Below are 24,430 nucleotides of genomic sequence, written 5' to 3' on the forward strand. Positions count from 1 at the left end.
AGGCTGGAGGGACACAGGTAGCCCTGGGGAGGCTGAAGGGACACCCGGGGGCACAAACAAACCTAGGGAACGCTGGGGCAGCCCCTCCTCTTCTATGAGACGAGAGCGCATTTAGTGCCTACCCCACTCACAAAGTACGTCCTCACGTGGGCATTGCTGTATACAGGATTTAAAGGGCCAAGTTCTGTAAGCCTAGCCAAAAGAAGGATTTTGGTTCTGCCTCAAACCAGGCATCTGTACAGCTATGGCATCAGAAATGGTGTGAAATTTGGTACCCTTGAGGTGTTTCTTCAGGTTTGGAAAAAGATGATAGTTGGAGGGAGTTGGATCTGGTGAATAAGGTGGGTGGTTAACCTGCTGGAACCTAGCTCTGCCAGCTTTGCAATGGTTGAAAATAAAAAAGTGGTTGAAAAAAAGCTTCCTTTTGGACAGCATGCCACGCCTTTTGGCCTTCAGAGCTGGCTTCAATTGGTCCAAAAGTTCTGTAATACCTTGCATTGATGGTGGAACCCTTTAGAAGGTAGTCCACTAGCAGCTCGCCCTCCTTATCCCAGAACACAGACGACATCACCTTAGTGGCTGATTTTTGCACTTTGACCTTTGGACGAGGAGCACCACTGTGCCTCCATTCTTTCTTCAGCGCTCTATTGGGAGACCCAGACGATTGGGGTATAGCTACTGCCTCCGGAGGCCACACAAAGCACTACACTAAAAAGTGCAAGGCCCCTCCCCTTCTGGCTATACCCCCCCGTGGTATCACGGGTTCTCCAGTTTTCAAGCTTTGTGCGAAGGAGGTCAGACATCCACGCATAGCTCCACTGTTTAGTCAGCAGTAGCTGCTGACTATTTCGGATGGAAGAAAAGAGAGCCCATATAGGGCCCCCAGCATGCTCCCTTCTCACCCGTTGATGGTGTTGTAAGGTTGAGGTACCTATTGCTGGTACGGAGGCTGGAGCCCACATGCTGCTTTCCTTCCACATCCCCCTGGGGGGCTCTGAGGAAGTGGGATCCTGCCGGCCTCAAAGCTCTGACGCCGGGCTCCATCCACAGACCCATTTGAACCTGCTGGATACGGAGCTGGAGTACCGTTCAGGGACATGGCCCTGCACCATTACAGGTACTCTGTGTCCCCGTACACACAGGCACAGCACACTCCAGACTTGCTGGGTGTGCTAGTGCGCCGGGGACAGTAAAGGGTTACAGTCACTGCAGCTTTGCTGAGTGACTTTGTGTATTGGGAACTACCGCGCCGGACGCTCCGGGAGCGGCGGCGCGGCTGGGACTTGTAGTTCGCCGGGGACTGGGCGCCGACCGCGCTTTTACGGCGGCGGCGCTTATAAATCCAGTCCCCGGCTTCTGCGGCCTAGTGCCGCTTCGTTCCCGCCCCCTCCCTGTCAGGGAAGGGGACAGACGCTGAGCAATCAGCAGCGCCGAGGGCTGGAGCCTTATTTACATGCTCCAGCCCTCTCACTGCACACTGTCGGACGCCGGATTCCCGCTCTGACTTGGGGCACGCCCACGGCCCGCCCCTCCTCACACGAGCTGGGGAAGACGCCGGCAGCCATTACTGCAGTCCGAGCTCGGACTTTCGGCAACCAGGCAGGACGGTGGCGACCATACACCCGCTTATAGGCGGGCGGTAAGCGGCACACATAGTGCTGACCCCAATATATACTGCAGTGTGTACATGTGTATTTTAACTGCATAGGTCGCTATATGCCCGCTTGGAGAGCGACACATCAGCAGCAGGAAAGCAGGTGTGCTAAGGCACAGGCTTTCTAGGCTGCTTGTATTGCACGTACTGAAGTGTTCATTTGTGTTTATGCTTGTATGCTATACACTGCACTGTACAGTCGCTAGTCTTAGCTATATTCTCCTGGAATGGCTAGACTACAGCAGCAGAAAACCAAGGGTGCTGGGGCACAGGTTTTTTTCTATGCTGCTTGTATTGCATGGGCTGCAGTGTGCATTTGTACTTGTGCTTGTATGCTATACATTGCACTGTATGGTCACTCTTCTGGGCTATATTCCCCTAGATGACTAGTCTACAGCAGCAGAAGAGCAGAGGTGCCAGGGCACAGGCTTCTATGCTGCTTGTATTGCTTGTGCTGCAGTGTTCATTTGTACTTTATGCTTGTATGCTATACATTGCACTGTACGGTCACCAATCTTGGCTATATACTTCTAGATGGCTAGTCGGCAGCGGCAAAAAAGCAACACAGATTTTCAGTGCTGTTTTTACTACATGGGATGCTGTTCATGACACCGTCCCATTGTGTGCATGCTCCCCTGTAGCACTTCGTCTGCCGGGGTCTCTAGCGCTTCGTCTGCCGGGGTCTCTACTAGTCGTGGCCAAAGAAACCACCTGTCATCCCTGTCCAAGGACAGGGACGGAGTTGCAGTTTCGACAGATATATTGTCATAAGATAGAGACTTGCAGTCCAGACAGGCCATGGGCAATCTTCCTGACCAACCTCATTTGGAACGGGGGGGTCCCAGGAGGACTCTCTGTATGATAAGGCAGCTCTCCAGGACTTTGATCCTGACATCGCTATCAATCCGGATACACCGGATGGTAACGCCATACGGAATGATCCTATAGCGTCCATCAATGGAAGGTTGGATCTTTCTCCCTCAGCTCCCCCAGTGGAGGAGTCAGCTTCACAGCAGGAGAAGTCCCTTTTCAGTATCTCAAACGGATATTGAGTATTTTTCTGGCCACGCTGACTTCAGAGAAGCAGTCCAGAAACACCACGCTTACCAGATAAGCGTCTTCTCCAAACGTTTTTAAGATACACGTTATCCCTTTTCCCCTGACGTGGTCAAGCGCTGGACCCAGGGTCCAAAGGTGGATTCTCCAATCTCCAGGCTTGCGTCTAGAGCCATAGTTGCACTGGAGATGGGGCTTCACTTAAAGATGCCATTCACAGACAGATGGACTCTGGTTGAAATCTGTCTAGGAGGCTATCGGCGTGTCGGTTGCTCCGGCATTCACAGCCGTATAGGCAACCTAACCTTTTCAGCTGTTCTTGCGCAGCTGGCCTTGAGCACATGTACATCTGTACCGCAGAGGCGTCCGTAACTCCGCAATGTCTGCACTGCGACTTACCCTATTAATGCTGTCCTAAAAGTACAGTCGAGGTTTCGGTCCTTCCCAAGCTCGGGCAGGTCCCAATTGTCCTCGTGCAAAAGGGCTACAAAACCTCAGATGGGCTCAGATTCCGGCCGGGCTCAATCACGCCCAAGGAAGGCAGCCGGAGGAACCGCTACCAAGGCGGTCTCCTCATGACTCTCAGCTCTCTCTCTCTCTCCGCATCCGCGGTTGATGGCAGACTCCCCCGCCTTTGGCGACATTTAGCTGCCACAGGTCACAGACCGGTGGGTGACGGACATTGTGCTCACGTGCACAGGACAGTGTTCTGTTCTCGTCCTCCGACTCCATTCTTCAGAACGGCCCCACCTCCCCACCGAGCAGATGCCCTGCTGCAGGCGGTGGACGCTCTAAGAGCAGAAGGAGTGGTGATCCCTGTCCCCCCTCAGGAACGAGGGCGAGGGTTTGTACTCCAATCTCTTTGTGGCTCCAAAAAAGGACGGCTCCTTCCGTCCTGTTCTGGACCTAAAACTGCTCAATAAGCATGCGAACGCCAGGCGGTTCCGGATGGAATCCCTCCGATCCGTCATTACCTCAATGTCTCGAGGAGACTTCCTTGCCTCAACAGACATCAAAGATGCCTATCTCCACGTGCCAATTGCTACGGAGCACCAACGTTTTCTACGTTTTGTGATAGGAGACGACCATCTTCAGTTCGTAGCTCTGCCATTCGGTCTGGCGACAGCCCCACGGGTGTTCACCAAGGTCATGGCAGCAGTGGTAGCAGTCTTGCACTCTCAGGGACACCCGGTGATCCCTTACTTGGACGATCTACTCGTCAAAGCACCCTCCCTCGAGGCATGACAACGCAGCCTGAATGTTACGCTGGAGACTCTCCAGACTTTCGGGTGGATCATCAATTTGGCAAGGTCAAATCGGTCACCGACTCAATCACTAACGTATCTCGGCATGGAGTTCACACTCTATCAGCGATAGTGAAGCTTCCGCTGAACAAGCAGCGTTCACTGCAAACAGAGGTGCAGTCTCTCCTTCAAGGCCAGTCGCACCCCTTAAGGCGCCTCATGCACTTCCTAGGGAAGATGGTGGCAGCCATGGAGGCAGTTCCCTTTGCGCAGTTTCATCTGCGCCAACTGCAAGGGGACATTCTCCGCCAATGGGACGGGCAGTCAACCTCCCTGGACAGGAAAGTCTCCCTTTCCCAGACGGCCAAGGACTCTCTGCAATGGTGGCTTATTCCCACCTCATTATCACAGTGAAGATCCTTCCTACCCCCATCCTGGGCAGTGGTCACGACAGATACGAGTCTGTCAGGGTGGGGAGCAGTTTGTCTCCGCCACAGGGCTCAGGGGACGTGGACTCAGCAGGAGTCCACCCTTCAGATCAATGTTCTGGAAATCGGGGCAGGGTATCTTACCCTACTAGCTTTCCAGCAGTGGCTAGAAAGAGAGCAGATCCGAATCCAGTCGGACAACTCCACAGCGGTGGCATACATCAACCACCAAGGAGGGACGCGCAGTCGGCAAGCCTTCCAGGAAGTCCGGCGAATCCTCATGTGGGTGGAGGACACAGCATCCACCATATCCGCAGTTCACATCCCGGGCGTAGAAAACTGGGAAGCAGACTTCCTCAGTCGCCAGGGTATGGACGCAGGGGAATGGTCCCTTCACCCGGACGTGTTTCAGGAAATCTGTCGCCGCTGGGGGGTGCCGGACGTCGACCTAATGGCGTCTCGGCACAACAACAAGGTCCCGGCATTTATGGCACGATCGCGCGATCACAGAGCTCTGGCGGCAGACGCCTTAGTGCAAGATTGGTCGCAGTTCCGGCTCACATATGTGTTTCCACCTCTGGCACTCTTGCCCAGAGTACTGCGCAAAAAATCAGATCCGATTGCAGCCGCGTCATACTCGTCGCCCCAGACTGGCCGAGGAGATCGTGGTACCCGGATCTGTGGCATCTCACGGTCGGCCGACCGTGGTCACTACCAGGCTGGCCAGACTTACTGTCCCAAGAGCCGTTTTTCCATCGGAATTCTGCGGCCCTGAACCTGACTGTGTGGCCATTGAGTCCTGGATCCTAGCGTCTTCAGGATTATCCCAAGGGGTCGTTGCCACCATGAAACAGGCTAGGAAGTCCACCTCTGCTAAGATCTACCACAGAACGTGGAAGATTTTCTTAACCTGGTGCTCGGCTCAGGGAGTGTCTCCCTGGCCATTTGCATTGCCTACTTTTCTTTCCTTCCTGCAATCGGGGTTAGAAAAGGGCTTGTCGCTCGGCTTCCTTAAGGGGGAAGTCTCGGCACTATCCGTGTTTTTTCAGAAGCGTCTAGCACGTCTTTCTATGGTGCGCACGTTCCTACAGGGGGTCTGTCATATCGTACCCCCGTACAAGCGGCCGTTAGATCCATGGGATCTCAACAGGGTATTAGTTGCTCTCCAGAAGCCGCCTTTCGAGCCTCTGAAGGAAGTTTCCTTTCTCGCCTGTCACAGAAGGTGGCGTTTCTCGTTGCGATCACATCGCTTCGGCGAGTGTCTGAGCTGGCAGCTCTGTCATCCAAGGCTCCCTTCCTGGTGTTCCACCAGGACAAGGTAGTGCTGCGCCCCATTCCGGAGTTTCTCCCTAAGGTCGTATCCTCATTTCATCTTAATCAGGATATATCCTTGCCTTCCTTTTGTCCTCATCCGGTTCACCGGTATGAAAAGGACTTACGTTTGTTAGATCTGGTGAGAGCACTCAGACTCTACATTTCCCGCACGGCGCCCATGCGCCGTTCCGATGCACTTTTTGTCCTTGTCGCTGGTCCGCGCAAGGGGTTGCAGGCTTCTAAAGCCACCCTGGCTCGATGGATCAAAGAACCAATTCTAGAGGCCTACCGTTCTGCGGGGCTTCCGGTTCCTTCAGGGCTAAAAGCCCACTCAACCAGAGCCGTGGGTGCGTCCTGGGCATTACGACACCAGGCTTCGGCTCAACAAGTGTACCAGGCAGCTACCTGGTCCAGTCTGCACACTTTCACCAAGCATTATCAGGTGCATACCTATGCTTCGGCGGATGCCAGCTTAGGTAGAAGAGTCCTGCAGGCGGCAGTGACACCCCCGTAGGGGAGGGCTGTTTTGCAGCCCTAACATGAGGTATTTCTTTACCCACCCAGGGACAGCTTTTGGACGTCCCAATCGTCTGGGTCTCCCAATAGAGCGCTGAAGAAGAAGGGAATTTTGTTACTTACCGTAAATTCCTTTTCTTCTAGCTCTTATTGGGAGACCCAGCACCCGCCCTGTTGTCCTTCGGGATGTTTTTGTTGTTTGCGGGTACACATGTTGTTCATGTTGAACGGTTTTTCAGTTCTCCGATGTTACTCGGAGTTAATTTGTTTAAACCAGTTATTGGCTTTCCTCCTTCTTGCTTTGGCACTAAAACTGGAGAACCCGTGATACCACGGGGGGGTATAGCCAGAAGGGGAGGGGCCTTGCACTTTTTAGTGTAGTGCTTTGTGTGGCCTCCGGAGGCAGTAGCTATACCCCAATCGTCTGGGTCTCCCAATAAGAGCTAGAAGAAAAGGAATTTACGGTAAGTAACAAAATTCCCTTCTTTGACTGCTCCTTGTTTTCAGGGTCATACATATAAATCCAGGTCTCATCCATAGTGACCAGTCGATCCAGGAAGTTCTTATCAGTCCGGAAATGCTGACAAATGGACTGGGAAGTTTTCACACTCATGCTTTTCTGATCTGTTGTCAAACATTTGGGGACCCACTTTGCAGATAGCTTCTTCATGTCCAAATGTTCATGGATAATGACACAAACACGTTCACAGGAAATCCCCATGATGTCTGCTATTGCTTTAGCTGAAACTTGTCAATTCTCCAGTGTGAGGTTGTGCGCAGCATCGCCGATCTCCGGAACAACAACCACTCTGACGTTCCTCATCATTGGTGCTGAAGTGGGCCGTTTTAAATTTGGCAACCCAGTTCTTAACTGTGGAATATGAAGGGCATTGATTCCCCATATGCAATATATATAATATATTTATACATAATATATTATGTATATTTTGTTAATCCCTCCAACTAAGTGTATCCTCATGGACCGGGATTGAAGTCCCACAGGCTACCTTTTGATCAAGCAAAAACATAAAATCTCTAAGCAGTGTAGCAAACACTAGATGGCAGTATAGACACTATGACACTATTGGTGGACTTCAATCACACAGGGTCACACTGTACTCACCTTACGCCTAGAATCAGCAGAAGAAGATGCCTAGCTGCTCGTGTCACCCGGCTCTGATTCTTGTGCTGCCTGCGGCGTCACCAGAGTGAATTAACTGTCAGGTTCCCTTTATTCACTAGCAATTTTTTTCTGTTTTTGACTCTTCCTGGGGTTTCATTCTCTGGTGCTGTTTTAGTGTATATATAAATCACTGGAAATCCTAAACCACACCAAATAATCTGTCGAATTAATTCTCCAGAGTACTTTTTTTTTGTTTTTGATTTTTTTTTTTTTTTGTTTTTGATTTATGCATGTAATGTGTATTTCATATATTTATTTTTTTTTTTTATTGCAGTAAGGACTATTTTTATACCATTTCTTTTCCTCAAGAGATCATAAGACCTCTGGGAAACATATATTTTTTTTTCTTTTTAGTAACTTTTTCCACTGTAACTGGAGCATCCATAGGATTCCCAGTTACAGGAGAAAATAGGTAGCTGAATTTCTTATTACTGCTTCTGTCTTTTTCACCACTATAAATTTACAGTTATCCAGGGTTAAAGACCAGGATGAACAAATATACTGTATTTGATTATCAGGTTAGTGTGTGAAATTCTGCTATTTTGTTTAACTCTTTCATGATGAAATCTACAGATCAATATTTGTTCATAAGTGAAAAAACGAAACCGTTTGTGGCCACATTCCATCTTCCAATGTTTCTGTGATTCCTTAGGAGGACACAAGAGCTGTTGGGAAGACATGAGGATGAGCTCAAGTCACTGAACGAGCGTCTGAATGAAGTATCCCAGCGATATGAGGAGCTGCGGCAAACGTCAGACTCCAATCGGGAAGCTGCCTGCGCTCTGCAAGGTTTCAATAGGACAAGTCCTGTGGAGCGCGTGTCTTCTGAACTCCGCAAGGTGGATGATGGGAGTGCTGAAGATTCCTGCCTAGAGGCACAGGTGATACTTGTACTGCAGTGATCGGGGGGTGATCTGTTCTCTGCCTTTAGCATCACTTTCATTTCTTCTTCACTTCCTAGCGTTGTACCAGTTGGGATCTCAAAGTCCAGTGTGACTAGTGCGGTGATGCACATGTGCCCTTTCATCCCCTTGTATTTGGGGATGGTAGCCAATCATACATCATGTATTATTGCACTATTGCCATTTATAAAGTTAAAAATCACCCCTTCTTCCCCATAGTTACAGTACAACATCATATATTGTATTTTCCAGACCACACGAATCAACCTACTAGAAGATGCACTCCAGTTTTAGACATCAGAAAATAGGGAAAATATATTTTTTAGAATTACAACTTCCCTTGTGTAGATAAGTAGTGGGGTCAATATCAATAAGTGGAAGGGTAAATATTGTCAGGGGTCTATAAAGTACTAAAGGCAGTGCTTTAAGGAGGTAATATTTAGGTTAAGGGTTCTCACACTGGCATATAAAATCACATTGCACTTGAGCCAATGTTAATCAATAAAGCAGAGCAAATCTGTAATTTTTTTATTTTCTTCGGCGCTCTATTGGGAGACCCAGACGATTGGGTGTATAGCACTGCCTCCGGAGGCCACACAAAGCAATTACACTAAAAAGTGTAAGGCCCCTCCCCTTCTGGCTATACACCCCCAGTGGGATCACTGGCTCACCAGTTTTCTGCTTTGTGCGAAGGAGGTCAGACATCCACGCATAGCTCCACTGTTTGTAGTCAGCAGTAGCTGCTGGCTCTATCGGATGGAAGAAAAGAGGGCCCATATAGGGCCCCCAGCATGCTCCCTTCTCACCCGCGGTGGTGCTTGTAAGGTTGAGGTACCTATTGCTGGTACAGAGGCTGGAGCCCACATGCTGTTTTCCTTCCACATCCCCTGGAGGGCTCTGTGGAAGTGGGATCTTGCCGGCCCCCAAGCCCTGGGGCCGGGCTCCATCCACAGACCCATAGAACCTGCTGGATTGGGAGCGGGAGTGCCGTTCAGGGACAAGGCCCTGCAACTTTCAGGTACTCTGTGTCCCCGGCAGGCACGGACACTCTCAGGGCTTGCTGAGCGTTGTAGTGCGCCGGGGACAGTGGCGCTGTACGCTGGGGGTTAGGTCACTGCAGCTTTGCTGAGTGACGTTGTGTGTTGGGAACTACTGCGCCGACCGCTCCTGGAGCGGCGGCGCAGCTGCGACTTGTGGTGCGCCGGGGGCTTTGCGCCGACCGCGCTTTTACGGCGGCGGCGCTTCTAACTTTAGCCCCCGGCTTCTGCGGCCTAGCGCCGCTTCGTTCCCGCCCCCACCCTGTCAATCAGGGTAGGGGAGAGACGCTGCTCAATGGCAGCGCCGAGGGCTGGAGCTTTATTTACATGCTCCAGCCCTCTCACTAGGCACAAGGGGAAGCAGACTTCCCGCTCTTCGTCGGTGTACGCCCAGGGCCCGCCCCCCCTCTCCACAAGGACGCCGGCAGCCATTACACATGCGATCTGGCTGGGGAAAGGCAGCAGGCTCTGGGAGACCCAGACTAGAGGGATTTCTGGCGACCACACACCGCTCCTAAGCGGGCGGTAAGCTGCACAGTAGTGCTGGCCCCACTAGTGCCTCAGTGATATATTAGTGTACTTTTTTCTTGGTACCATATATATATATAGTTGCACTGTAAGGTCGCTTCTTGGCTGGACACCCTGTACTGCTCTGAGGAGGCAGCAACATGTCATCCGCAAAACGCAAGGCTACCAAGGCACGGGCTGTGTGCACTGTTTGTACTGCATGTGGGGCTGATCTACCGGCAGGCTCCAATGATTCACATTGTGTGCAATGTTCAGTCCCAGTGGCACTTCGTCAGCCAGAGCCTATTGTGGTGGTAGCCCAGGCAGAGACGCCTGTGAACCCTGCCCCGGTGACGGGGACAGACTTTGCAGTGTTTGCTGATAAAATGTCTGAGGCTATGACAAAAATCCTGGAGACCTTGCAGGCCAGGCCAGTTCCTCAGACCATGGACACTGCTGTGGCTATGCTCTCTAATCCCCCTCAGTTGGAACTAATCCGTACTTCAAGGGGGTCTCAAGCATCACAAGCTGAAGTCTCTGACTCAGATGACAGTCCCAGGCAGCCTAAGCGAGCTCGCTGGGAAAGACCCTCGACGTCATCACACTGCTCAGGGTCTCAGCGAGAAGAGTCTCTCTGTGATGAGACTGAGGACGGTGATCAGGATTCTAATCCTGAGGCCCCTCTCAATCTGGATGCCCCTGATGGTGACGCCATGGTTAATGACCTTATATCGGCGATTAATAGACTGTTGGATATTTCTCCCCCAGCTCCTTCAGCAGAGGAGGCAGCTGCACAGCAGGAGAAGTTCCATTTCCTGTATCCCAAGCGTAAATTAAGTGTTTTTTTGGACCACTCTGACTTCAGAGAATCAATCCAGAAGCACGACGCTCATCCAGACAAGCGTTTCTCTAAACGTTCTAAGGATACCCGTTATCCTTTTCCCGCTGAAGTGGCCAAACGCTGGACCCAGTGCCCAAAGGTGGATCCCCCAATTTCCAAGCTTGCGGCTAGATCCATAGTCGCAGTAGAGGATGGCGCTTCACTTAAAGATGCCAACGACAGACAGATGGACCTTTGGTTGAAATCTGTCTATGAAGCTATCGGCGCGTCGTTTGCTCCAGCATTCGCGGCCGTGTGGGCACTACAAGCTATTTCAGCTGGTTTAGCACAGGTGGATGCTATCATGCATCCAGCAGTGCCACAGGTGGCGTCCCTAACTTCGCAAATGTCTGCGTTTGCGACCTATGCTATCAATGCTGTCCTAGAATCTACGAGCCGTACCTCTATGGCGGCCGCCAATTCTGTGGTTTTGCGCAGAGCCTTATGGTTAAAGGACTGGAAAGCAGATGCTGGTTCCAAAAAATGCTTAACCAGCTTGCCATTATCTAGAGACAGACTGTTTGGTGAGCCATTGGCTGAAATCATAAAACAGTCCAAGGGTAAGGACTCTTCCTTGCCACAGCCCAGAGCAAGTAAACCTCAACAGAAAAAGTGGCAGTCGAGGTTTCGGTCCTTTCGAGGCTCGGGCAAGCCCCAATTCTCCTCGTCCAAAGGGACTCAGAAAGGACAAGGGAGCTCAGATTCCTGGCGGGCTCACTCACGCCCCAGGAAAGCAAATGGAGGAACCGCTTCCAAGGCGGCTACCTCATGACTTTCGGCCTCCTCCCTCCGCATCCTCGGTCGGTGGCAGGCTCTCCCGCTTTTGCGACATTTGGCTGTCACAGGTCAAAGACCGGTGGGGAACAGACATTTTGTCTCGCGGGTACAGAATCGAGTTCAGTTCTCGGCCTCCACTTCGGTTCTTCAGAACCTCCCCACACCCCAACCGAGCAGATGCCCTGCTGCAGGCGGTGGACTCTCTAAGAGCAGAAGGAGTCGTGATCCCTGTCCCCCCTCTGGAACGGGGGCGAGGATTTTACTCCAATCTCTTTGTGGTTCCAAAAAAGGACGGCTCCTTCCGTCCTGTTCTGGACCTAAAACTGCTCAACAAGCATGTGAACGCCAGGCGGTTCCGGATGGAATCCCTCCGCTCAGTCATTGCCTCAATGTCCCAAGGAGATTTCCTAGCATCAATAGACATCAAAGATGCTTATCTCCACGTGCCGATTGCTACGGAGCACCAACGCTTTCTGCGCTTCGTGATAGGAGACGAACATCTTCAGTTCGTGGCTCTGCCATTTGGTCTGGCGACAGCCCCCCGGGTGTTCACCAAGATCATGGCAGCAGTGGTAGCAGTCTTGCACTCTCACGGACACTCTGTGATCCCTTACTTGGACGATCTACTGGTCAAGGCACCCTCTCAGGAGGCATGCCAACTCAGCCTGAATTTTGCACTGGAGACTCTCCAGGCGTTCGGGTGGATCATCAACTTCCCAAAGTCAAATCTGTCACCGACCCAATCACTAACGTATCTTGGCATGGAGTTTCATACTCTCTCAGCGATAGTGAAGCTTCCGCTGAGCAAGCAGCGGTCACTACAGACAGGGGTGCAGGCTCTCCTTCAAGGTCAGTCGCACTCCTTAAGACGCCTCATGCACTTCCTCGGGAAGATGGTGGCGGCAATAGAGGCGGTTCCGTTTGCGCAGTTTCATCTGCGTCCACTTCAATGGGACATTCTCCGCCAATGGGACGGGAAGTCGACATCCCTGGACAGGAAAGTCTCCCTTTCCCAGACGGCCAAGGACTCTCTGCAGTGGTGGCTCCTTTCCACCTCATTATCACAGGGAAGATCCTTCCTACCACCGTCCTGGGCGGTGGTCACGACAGACGCGAGTCTGTCAGGGTGGGGAGCAGTGTTTCTCCACCACAGGGCTCAGGGTACGTGGACTCAGCAGGAGTCCAGCCTTCAGATCAATGTTCTAGAAATCAGAGCAGTGTTTCTTGCCCTACTAGCCTTCCAGCAGTGGCTGGAAGGGAAGCAGATCCGAATTCAATCGGACAACTCCACAGCGGTGGCATACATCAATCACCAAGGAGGGACTCGCAGTCGGCAAGCCTTCCAGGAAGTCCGGCGCATTATGATGTGGGTGGAAGCCACGGCCTCCACCATATCCGCAGTTCACATCCCCGGCGTAGAAAACTGGGAAGCAGACTTCCTCAGTCGCCAGGGCATGGACGCAGGGGAATGGTCCCTTCACCCGGACGTGTTTCAGGAAATCTGTCGCCGATGGGGAAGGCCGGACGTCGACCTAATGGCGTCCCGGCACAACAACAAGGTCCCAACATTCATGGCACGGTCTCGCGATCAAAGAGCTCTAGCAGCAGACGCCCTAGTGCAAGATTGGTCGCAGTTCCGGCTCCCTTATGTGTTTCCACCTCTGGCACTCTTGCCCAGAGTGCTACGCAAGATCAGATCCGACTGCAGCCGCGTCATACTCGTCGCTCCAGACTGGCCGAGGAGGGCGTGGTATCCGGATCTGTGGCATCTCACGGTCGGCCAACCGTGGGCACTACCAGACCGACCAGACTTACTGTCCCAAGGGCCGTTTTTCCATCGGAATTCTGCGGCCCTCAACCTGACTGCGTGGCCATTGAGTCCTGGATCCTAGCGTCTTCAGGCTTATCCCAAGGGGTCGTTGCCACCATGAGACAGGCTAGGAAGCCCACGTCTGCTAAGATCTACCACAGAACGTGGAGGATATTCTTATCCTGGTGCTCTGCTCAGAGAGTGTCTCCCTGGCCATTTGCATTACCTACCCTTCTTTCTTTCCTCCAATCTGGGTTAGAAAAAGGTTTGTCGCTCGGCTCCCTTAAAGGGCAAGTCTCGGCGCTATCCGTCTTTTTTCAGAAGCGTCTAGCACGACTTTCTAAGGTGCGCACATTCCTACAGGGGGTTTGCCATATAGTTCCCCCGTACAAGCGGCCGTTAGATCCATGGGATCTGAACAGGGTACTAGTTGCCCTCCAGAAGCCGCCCTTCGAGCCTCTGAAGGAGGTTTCACTTTCTAGACTATCACAGAAAGTGGCTTTTCTGGTAGCGATCACATCTTTTCGGAGAGTGTCTGAGCTAGCAGCGTTGTCTTCCAAGGCTCCCTTCCTGGTCTTCCACCAGGACAAGGTAGTGCTGCGCCCCATTCAGGAGTTTCTCCCGAAGGTGGTATCCTCTTTTCATCTTAATCAGGATATCTTTTTGCCTTCGTTTTGTCCTCATGCAGTTCATCGGTATGAGAAGGATTTACATTTGTTAGATCTGGTGAGAGCACTCAGAATCTACATTTCCCGCACAGCGCCCCTGCGCCGTTCGGATGCACTCTTTGTCCTTGTCGCTGGTAAGCGCAAAGGGTCGCAGGCTTCTAAGGCCACCCTGGCTCGATGGATCAAAGAACCAATTCTTGAAGCCTACCGTTCTGCGGGGCTTCAGGTTCCATCAGGGCTGAAGGCCCATTCTACCAGAGCCATGGGTGCGTCCTGGGCATTGCGACACCAGGCTACGGCTCAACAGGTGTGCCAGGCAGCTACCTGGTCGAGTCTGCACACTTTCACCAAACATTATCAGGTGCATACCTATGCTTCGGCGGACGCCAGCCTAGGTAGAAGAGTCCTGCAGGCGGCAGTTGCCTCCCCGTAGGGGAGGGCTGTCTTGCAGCTCTAACATGAGGTATTTCTTTACCCACCCAGGGACAGCTTTTGGACGTCCCAATCGTCTGGGTCTCCCAATAGAGCGCCGAAGAAGAAGGGAATTTTGTTACTTACCGTAAATTCCTTTTCTTCTAGCTCTTATTGGGAGACCCAGCACCCGCCCTGTTGTCCTTCGGGATTTTTGGTTTGTTTGCGGGTACACATGTTGTTCATGTTGAACGGTTTTCAGTTCTCCGATGTTACTCGGAGTGAATTTGTTTAAACCAGTTATTGGCTTTCCTCCTTCTTGCTTTTGCACTAAAACTGGTGAGCCAGTGATCCCACTGGGGGTGTATAGCCAGAAGGGGAGGGGCCTTACACTTTTTAGTGTAATTGCTTTGTGTGGCCTCCGGAGGCAGTGCTATACACCCAATCGTCTGGGTCTCCCAATAAGAGCTAGAAGAAAAGGAATTTACGGTAAGTAACAAAATTCCCTTCTTTTTCTTAGCGCAAATCAAACTGGTGAAAAAATGGCAGCATACTGCGATTGCACTCGTCTGTCAGACATTACTCATCAATGGGTGCAAGAAAAACAACGAATGGCACACTGACCATCCTAGTGACATCCGTTTCTTATGGATACATTACCATTCTGTAGCATATAGAACACTGTAAATGATTGTAGAATAAAATTTGCTGAGAAAAAAAAACGGATTTTTGTGTACTCACTGTAAAATCGTTTTCTCTTAGCCATCATTGGGGGACACAGGACCATGGGTGTTATGCTGCCTATCCATAGGAGGACACTAAGTAGATGCAAAAGCATAGCTCCTCCTCTGCAGTATACATCCCCTGGCCGGGCCAGGCAAGCTCAGTTTTAGTACACAAGCAGTAGGAGAAAAAAACAGTAAAAACTTCTCAACAGAGGAACATGAGAAAAAAAGAGTCAAAACCAAATAAGGTACTGAGAGAACCAAGGCCCAACAGGGTGGGTGCTGTGTCCCCCAATGATGGCTAAGAGAAAACGATTTTACGGTGAGTACACAAATCCGTTTTTCTCTGACGCCTCATTGGGGGACACAGGACCATGGGACGTCCTAAAGCAGTCCATGGGTGGGAAACATAAAAGAAGACAACACAACCCAAGGACTAGGAACCAGTCCCGGACAGCCTGGAGCGCCTACTAAGAGAGGTGCTCTACTGCCGTTTGCAGAATTTTCCTACCCAGATTTGCCTCAGCTGAAACCTGGGTATGGACTCTGTAATGCTTTGAAAACGTATGTAGGCTAGACCAGGTTGCAGCCTTACACACCTGTTCCACTGAAGCCTGATGCCGAATGGCCCACGAAGCGCCAACTGCTCGAGGGGAATGAGCCCGCAGCCCACTAGGAATGGGCTTGAGTTGCAAGCGGTAGACTTCCTGGATCGCCTTTGAAGCTGCCTGTCCCTTCTTAGACCCCTTAGGAATGACGAACAAAGAGTCCGTTTTCCTAAAGGGGACTGTCCTGGATATGTAATATCTGAGAGCTCTGACGAGGTCTAACGAATGCAGAGACCTTTCCACCCTATGAACTGGGTGTGGACAAAAGGAAGGCAGGACAATGTCCTCGTTCAAATGAAACTAGGTAAGAACCTTTGGAAGGAAATCCGGGAGAGGGCGCAGAACCACCTTGTCCTGGTGAAAGATCAGAAAAGGCTCGCGGCAAGAGAGTGCTGCCAGCTCCGAAACCCGTCTGATGGACGTAATTGCCACTAAGAATCCTTCCAGGACAGAAGAGCAAGGGAGGATTCCTTGAGAGGTTTAAAGGGAGACCTCGAGACCGTCCAGAACGAGGTTGAGGTCCCATGGTTCCAGCGGCCGTTTGTACGGGGGAACTAGATGGGAAACGCCCTGGAGGAAGGTCTTGACTTGCGGTTTTTGAGCCAGGCGGCATTGGTAGAAGATTGAGAGCGCTGAGACCTGCCCTTTAAGGGAACTGAGAGCCAACCCCGCTTGCAAGCCAGACTGTAGAAAATCGAGAATTCTGTGGATGGCCAGAGGCATAGGCTGGACGTTAGTTTCCCTGCACCATGAAAGGAAGATTTTCCACGTACGGTGGTAAATGCGGGATGAAGCAGGCTTTCGGGCGCTGATCATGGTGGCAATAATCGCGGGGGAGAATACTGCTCTTGTTAATATCCAGGTCTCAATGGCCATGCCGTCAGCTTCAGGGCTCTGGAGCTCTGATGGGAAATGGGCCCTTGGGTCAGCAAGTCTGGGATGTCTGGAAGGCGCCACGGTGTGTCTGTGAGCATTTGTACTAATTTGGCATACCAGGCGCGCCTGGGCCAGTCCGGTGCTATCAGTATCACCGGGACACCCTCTGCCTTGATCTTCCTGATTACCCGCGGCAGCAGGGGTAGAGGTGGAAATATGTAAGGCAGGCGAAAGTGGTGCCAGGAGCAGACTAGCGCATCCGCGCCGATGGACCGCGGGTCGCGTGACCTGGCTATGAACGCGGGTACCTTTTACATTCAACCTTGAGGCCATTAGGTCCACGTCTGGGGTGCCCCAGCGAGTGCAGATGTGTAGAAACACATCTGGGTGGAGGGACCATTCTCCGGCAGCCAGGCCTTGGCGACTCAAAGTCTGCTGCCCAGTTCTCTACCCCCGGTATGTGTACCGCTGATATCACTGATCCCGTCGATTTGGCCCAGCTGAGGATTTTGTGGGCCTCGAGATAAGCCGCTTTGCTGCGGGTGCCCCCCTGCCGATTGATATAGGCTACAGCTGTCGCATTGTCCGATTGGACTCGAATCTGACGACCCGCTAGCAGAGGGCTGAACGCTCTGAGCGCGAGGAAGATCGCGCAGAGTTCCAGGATGTTGATGGGGAGGAAAGACTCCTGGGGCGTTCAACGTCCTTGACCAGTGTGGTGCAGGTACACTGCTCCCCAGCCTAGGAGGCTGGCGTCCGTGGTCAGGACCAGCCAGTTCACTGGGAGAAAAGATCTCCCCTTCGATAGGGATGAGGACCGAAGCCACCAGCGGAGTGCGTACCTGACTGAAGGCGTCAGGTGAAGATGTCTGTCCAGGGAGAAGGGGCTCTTGTCCCAGGCCGCTAGAAGGGCTAGCTGCAGTGGGCGGAGGTGCAGTTGAGCAAAGGGTACTGCTTCCATAGCCGCCACCATCCTGCCGAGCACTTTCATGCTGAATCGAATGGAGCGAGACGGAGGACGTAGAAGGCAGCGTACCGCTCGTTGAAGAGCGAACGCCTTGTCCTGAGGGAGAAGGATCAAGCCCCGACTGGTGTCCAGGGACATGTCCAGGAAGGTGATGGATCGTGATGGGATCGGGGATGATATGTCCAGATTCACTAGCCACCCTAAGCGGGATAGGGTGTCCACAGTGATTTGTACGCTGGTTGAGCAGTCGCGGAAGGAGGGGGCCTTGATGAGGAGGTCGTCCAAGTAAGGGAGAACGACTACTCCCCTGGCGTGAAGGATGCTCATGGCGGCCGCCATGACTTTGGTGAAGACCCTTGGTGCGGTGGCAAGGCCGAAGGGTAGAGCTACGAATTGAAAGTGGGAGTCCTGAATTGCGAAGCGTAGGAACTTTTGGTGATCTGGGGCGATGGGTATGTGCAGGTACGCGTCCTTGATGTCTATGGAGGCGAGGAATTGCCCTTCGACCATGGATGCAATAATGGACCTTAGGGACTCCATTCTGAATCTCCATACGTGCACATGTTTGTTTAGGTGTTTGAGGTCCAGGATGGGTCGAACTGACCCATCCTTTTTGGGGACCTCAAAGAGGTTGGAATAAAACCCCCCGAACTTCTCGTCGACTGGGACAGGTATTATCACTCCTGCTGTTTTGGAGCGAGTGGATAGCTGAGAAAAAAGCTTTGCGTCGTTTTCGAGTCTTTGGGGGGTTTGAGAGAAAGTACCGACTCTGGGGTCGGGTCCGAAATTCTATGTGGTAACCGGAAGACACAAGGTCTCGCACCCATTTGTCGTCTGAGGCAGCAGCCCAGATGTGTTGAAAGAGCCGCAGTCGACCTCCTACAATGAGTGTGTCTTCCGGGGCGCCGAAGGAGTCATGAGGGGGGAAAACGTCGTGGCCGAGTCTCCCTAGTCCTGGACTGTTTCGGTCTAGGCTGCCATGACGAAGTGGGTTTCGGGGAGAGCTGAGAAGGTCAGTCCCTGCGTAGTCCGCGGCCGGTGGCGGGGACAGTACGGGATGTCGACCAACCAAATGAGTTCCTAAAGGAGCGGAACGAGGACTTTGGACGTCTGGTGAAGGACGTCCTGGACTTCAGCTGGGGGAGGGAGGTACTCTTTCCTCCCGTGGCGTCAGAAATGAGCTTGTCCAGACGTTCGCCAAACAATCGGTCTGGAAAAAAGGAAGGCCCGTGAGAGACTTCTTGGAGGCAGAGTCCGCTCGCCATTGTCGGAGCCAGAGAGCTCTACAGATGGCTATGGTATTTGAGGCGGCAAACGCTGCGCAGGTAGCAGCGTCCATGGAGGCCTGGATGAGGTACTCCGCCGCAGCGGCAATTTGAGCTGTTACCTCTGTGAAGGTCTGAGTGAACTGGGATTCCTCAAGCGAAGTGTTAAGGGATTCTGCCCAGACCAAGATCGCCTTTGCGACCCACACAGAGGCAAAGGAGGGCGAGAGGGAGGAACCCGCAGCCTCAAAAGCAGAGCGGGCGAGGTGCTCCACCTGTCTGTCTGTCGGGTCCTTAATGGAAGAACCATCGGGTAAAGACAGGAGTGTCTTTGTGGTAAGGCGGGAGACTGGGGGGTCGACCGAGGGCGGATCGGCCCAGCCCTTAGGGGCAGGTGAGGCAACAGGGTACCGGGACTCCATGAGTTTTCGGTTACCGAAGCGCCTGTCAGGCTTCTCCCTTTGCTTTGTGAGGATATCCTGAAACTCTGGGTGATCAGCGAAAATCTTTTGGTGTTTCCTTGCCCTCTTAAAGGAGACCGTATGGTCAGTGGTAGTGGATGGGGGATCCTCCACATTCAGAGTTTGGTTGATTGCTGCTATAAGGGAGTCTATTGCAGTTTGATCATCTGGGGGTGATGAAACCAAGGAATCCTCCTGGTACAAACAGCATTCTTCCTCCTCCAGCTCTTCAGAAGCCATGGAGCGTGTGGGAGAGCGTGCCCTGTGTGCTCCCGAGGGAGAGCCCGCTGGAGACACCCGGCCGTGTGCCCTTTTCCTGATCCCTGCAATCGGTGAAGCATGTGCCCGGATTACCTCAGAAGGATCCTCCATAGGGGTATCCTCAGGCTGCGTTCCGTCCAGGGACCCAGAAGGGTATGGAGGACGACATTGCATAGCCAGAACCAGGTTCTGTGACAGTTTTTCCATGGATTGGGACAGAAACTGTGCCCATTCCGGTGGGCTGGGGGCCCTAGGCTCTGGGCTGCCGGTTGCGGCGGTGGTGGCAGGGGGGTCTTGGGGGGCTATAGGGGCACAGGACTCACAGAGAGAAGAGGTGTGTTTACGTGGTAGCTCAGTGTGGCAGGCAGTGCAGGCTGAATAATAAACTATGTGAGCCTTAGCCCTCTTAGTGCCTTTTGAATTCTGCATGTTCCTAATAGGAGTATGCCAGGAGGGGGAGCAATGCTCAGCAGAGCTACAATTGATAGCAAGCACCTCACCAGAATCAGCCGATGACCCTGTCCTCAGGAAGGCTTAAGCTCTATGAAGATCTCGCACGCTTCCCTGGGGGGGCGGGGCTTATCACGGTCGCGGGGGGCGGGGCTTAGCGCTAAAAGAGCGGGAAGATGAGTCAGTGTGCCCCCCCCCTGCTGTGGGTAGTAAACGGCGGGAAGGGAGCTTCTGAGTTTTCCTCCCTCTCTCTACAGTCAGCACACAGCTTGTCACCGGTCGTTATCAGCCGGCTTTTGCTGAAGCAAATAAACAGAGCAGATAATACACAGCGAGTCCCTGAGCCCTGGGTCCTCCCCCTGCCACGGGAAGTTATCTGCAAGACTTTCTGCAAACAGCAGAACTTCCCCCAGCCAGCAAGCTAGAGAAAGTTAACACTGTGTGTGCAGGATCCTTGCTCCTTGCACATAAATACTGTAAATGGCCTGGGAAACTTCCCTGCAGCGTCCTTTCTCCCTTTGTCTGGGAAACCAGTCAGGGGGGATCTCACCTTAAAACACTGCTTTCCAGGCAGTGAAAATAGCAGAGCCAGCTTGTTGTGTCGTTGTCATATTCAACTCAGAGCCTGCAGAGAGGGGCTGAGGAATTGGGCTATAGGGCACAGGCCTCTACCCTGGGCTTTGGAAAATCGGTGTCTGTGGAACCCGTCGTCCAGCCCAGGATCCAGCGTCGCGGGAGGGGGTATGTGTAGGCAACGCTTCACGTTCCCGCCCGTTGATGGTAGTGGGAGATCGGTCCCAAAAGGAAACCGTCGCCCTCAAAAAATAACAAACCTTGAAAGGATGTGCCTCTTACAGACACTAAGCTAAAACTAAGCTTGCCTGGCCCGGCCAGGGGGTGTATACTGCAGAGGAGGAGCTATGCTTTTGCATCTACTTAGTGTCCTCCTATGGATAGGCAGCATAACACCCATGGTCCTGTGTCCCCCAATGAGGCGTCAGAGAAAAGAATGTCATACGGATGCTAGGAGAGAAAACCATCGCACACTCACATGATAAAAGGTTATCCATATGGATTCATCTCTTCCAACTTTTCAGGAGCGGAATCGGACCAGATTTTTACATGTCGGTATGAGAGTACCTTTATAGACAGCTTCTTCTAGTGTTGTTCTGCAGCATGCACATAATGCACACAACACTGCTGCATGCACAATAGACATACACAGCTCTACTACACAAACAGTACGTATACACACAACTCTGCAGCACACACCACTGCTGCATGTGCAGTAAAAACACACAGCTCTGCTGCATACATACTGTCATGGGGTCCTTCTCCGATATCACACTATCAACAGAGCGAGAGATGGGTGAAGAATTAAAAAAAAAACATTTATTCCAAGCAAGTCAGAAGATCCGTAATATAGTCCACCACACAGAGGGTAAACTAGTCCAGTAATGGCATAAATGTCCCAGGAGGTTAGTCACAATCCTCCAGCAGTTCTTTTCCAGGGAAATCAGGGTTTCTCACTGTCTCTCTAGGGTGTCAGCTTCTCACTCAGAGGTTCAATCTTGCTTCTTTTCTCTTGTAAGTCTCACCTAGAATGACTGACCAATTCTTCAGATAAGCAGAGAGTTTAGGTGGATCCCAGGCCCCCATCCCCCAGACTTAGGGACAGGAACACTTCAGGGGGTGATTACCTACAGACAATACCTACAGACAATACAATGTACACACAAGGAATACAAATAATGGACAGAGTACCACGCCTAAAATACGAACTTACACAACATGATACACAACCCCCCATATTCCACCATCACAACCATAAACACATACAGTAGGTCTGATACATCCACATAAACACATAGGTGTACTGCATACACATACATACACCTCTGCTGTTTCCAAACTATAGGACACTAAAATGGTATCTTCCCAAAAAAGTGCGTCTTATACTTTTACTTTAGCTTTAATTTGGAGGATTCATTTTCTATTTCTGCAGCTCCCATTGCCGTCCTCCTCCCCACCGAACACCATAGCGACAAGATTTCTTCAAGAGGAAGAGCTCCGATCGCAGGATCTTATTCAGCGCCTGGATTCTCACATTGAGGAGCTAAAGCAAGAAAGTCAACGGACAGTACAGCACTTCAGCAACCTAAAATAAAATGGCATCATAAAGAAGTGGTCTCCTACATGTGACATCAGATCCAAGACATCTATCTAATAATATCAGTCTGTCTTGTGAAAAATGGTGACAGATCCGCGTTACGGTGACTGTAGAAGGCCGATGGACAGTGAGACGACTGCAAGAAGCTGTGGGTATACTATGGATATAGCCAATATGTATTGGATCACCTTCGGTAAATAAACCACAGCTTCATGCTGCTCACAGCAGAACGTCTGAGATCAAACTTGGTAGTCTTGAGGCACAGAAAGAAACCTAATCTATGTGCTGATATACAGCCTGTCTAGTAACCAGTAAATGAACATTATATCACATCTACATTGCTTTTATGGTGCTGAAATGTGCGGAGAGGATATTCCTTTTTAATATGATATTACCCCTTGGCTTCCCTTCCATTATTTTTAGGTAGGTCATTAAAGTCTATCAGGTTCCCTGCTCTCAAGATCAATTTCAGGACCCAACGGAGTGTATTTTATGACGTGACGTATTGACTTGGCATACATTGTGTGGAGAAAACCACCTTCAAATTTAAAGGGGTTGTTTTATGCTATATCTCCAGATGCACTGCTCGCCAAGTTCCTTGCTTCCTGCTTGTCTGGGGAAGATGTGCTCTTGATGATTGAAAGTTCAGACGAGCGGCATGACTGCTGAGCCATCGGCTCGCATGTGGCCTCTCAACACACCGCTACCAAAGACAACTTTGCTTCTGCAGCATTGAAGGAGCTCAGAGGCAACTTCAAACAGCACTTGCAAGCGGAATAGCAAAGAGACTGCAGCTATGATTAGTAAACTATAACCAAAAAAACTCCCTGTTCTTGAGAATGGACATGATTTTTATTGCAAGGCAAATTACAAAACTGCTTGTCTTTTTAGAACACCCCTTTTAATAAAGGTGTACAAAACTCCGGTATTGCCTCAAGCAGTCACATACTGTATGTATGTGTGGATATATTATATATTTACATACACACATACAGGTTGGTCCAAAAGTAGGTGGACAGTATGTGTAATAGGGTTATCAAACATGGTGTAAAGTGAAATTGACTCAGTTACACTTAGCAACCAATCAGATTTCACCTTTCATTTCCCAAAGAGTCTGTGAAGAATGAAAAGTGGAATCTGGTTGTTAAAGGCAACTGCGTCAGCTTCACTTTGCACCATGCTTGGTAACCCTTATTATACATACTGGCCACCTGCTTTTGGACCACCCTGTATATGTATATATGTATGCATATACGTGTGTGTGTGTGTGTGTGTGTGTGTGTGTGTGTGTGTGTGTGTGTGTGTGTGTGTGTATGTGTATATGTATATATAATATGGTATTACACACCGTATTGCACTTTTCCTCCTTGGCAGGAAGATGAGGGGTGGGTCTTATAAGCCAAATGTAGCTTGCCGGGTTGGGGGGGGGGTGTTGGTAGTAGTGCTGGAGAGATTTCACAAGAGGTAGGAGTGATGCTGTGGGTCCTGTGGCGCTGTGGGCTCTGCTGCACTGCAGGCGGTGAGGCAGGGGCTATTATGTCGGTGGTGCGGGCTTCAAATAATGGCACCCGGAATTGGCGCGTGCACAGATGGAGCTCTCGGCACAAGATCTCATCTGAGCACACGTTGCCTCCTGCCTATTGATCTCCCAGCTGAAGACTTAAGGAAAATGGTGCCTGAAGGTGGCGCCTGTGCAGATGACATCTCTGTGTTTGAGGCAATAGCTCAATCTGCGCAGGTGCTGACCCCAGGCGCCATTTCTTTGAAGTATGCACCTTCAACAGTTCCTGGATGTTTGTCCTGCCTCAGCGCAGCCGTCTGCAGCAGGCATCTGGGACACCCGCTGCACCGACTGCAGCATCGTCCTACTCCAACACCGCACCTGCCTCCTGTGACCACACTCCACCACCGCTACCTTCCCCTCTCCGATATGACACCACCAGATTATAAGATGTACCCCATTTTCTTTTTCCTCTCTAAATTTGGGATGCATCTTATAAAATGAAAAATATGGTGTTTTCTCATTCTAACTCCTTAGACCCTCTTGTAAGTCTGTTTCCAGCATTCTGTTATTTGGGAATGTACTCTGTATGTATGCTGTGATGACTAATTTATCAGTATGAGATAAAATTGTGGTTTATCCTGAAAGTTTAATTTATTTTTCTATGAATTCCGCCCTGACTGCCACGTCTCATTTTAAATGTAAACATTTTTCAATTTAAATATTCTATTATTAAATAAATTGCAATTTGTACATTTC

General features: G+C 51.2%; 1 protein-coding gene across 3 annotated transcripts in view; it reads left to right on the top strand.

Moving 5' to 3' along the window:
- The window catches only part of CEP63 (centrosomal protein 63), a 109,431-nt gene extending 85,001 nt beyond the window's left edge, over positions 1 to 24,430 (top strand). For all 3 annotated transcript variants that reach the window (XM_075341006.1, XM_075341008.1, XM_075341007.1), the window contains exons 13-14: positions 8,048 to 8,276; positions 22,006 to 24,430. In XM_075341006.1, the coding sequence (XP_075197121.1) occupies positions 8,048 to 8,276; positions 22,006 to 22,167 (391 nt within the window). In that variant the 3' untranslated portion in view covers positions 22,168 to 24,430. The remainder of the gene's footprint in view (positions 1 to 8,047; positions 8,277 to 22,005) is intronic.

This window comes from Anomaloglossus baeobatrachus, chromosome 3, assembly GCF_048569485.1.
Source record: "Anomaloglossus baeobatrachus isolate aAnoBae1 chromosome 3, aAnoBae1.hap1, whole genome shotgun sequence".
In the NCBI taxonomy this organism is placed as follows: domain Eukaryota; kingdom Metazoa; phylum Chordata; class Amphibia; order Anura; family Aromobatidae; genus Anomaloglossus; species Anomaloglossus baeobatrachus.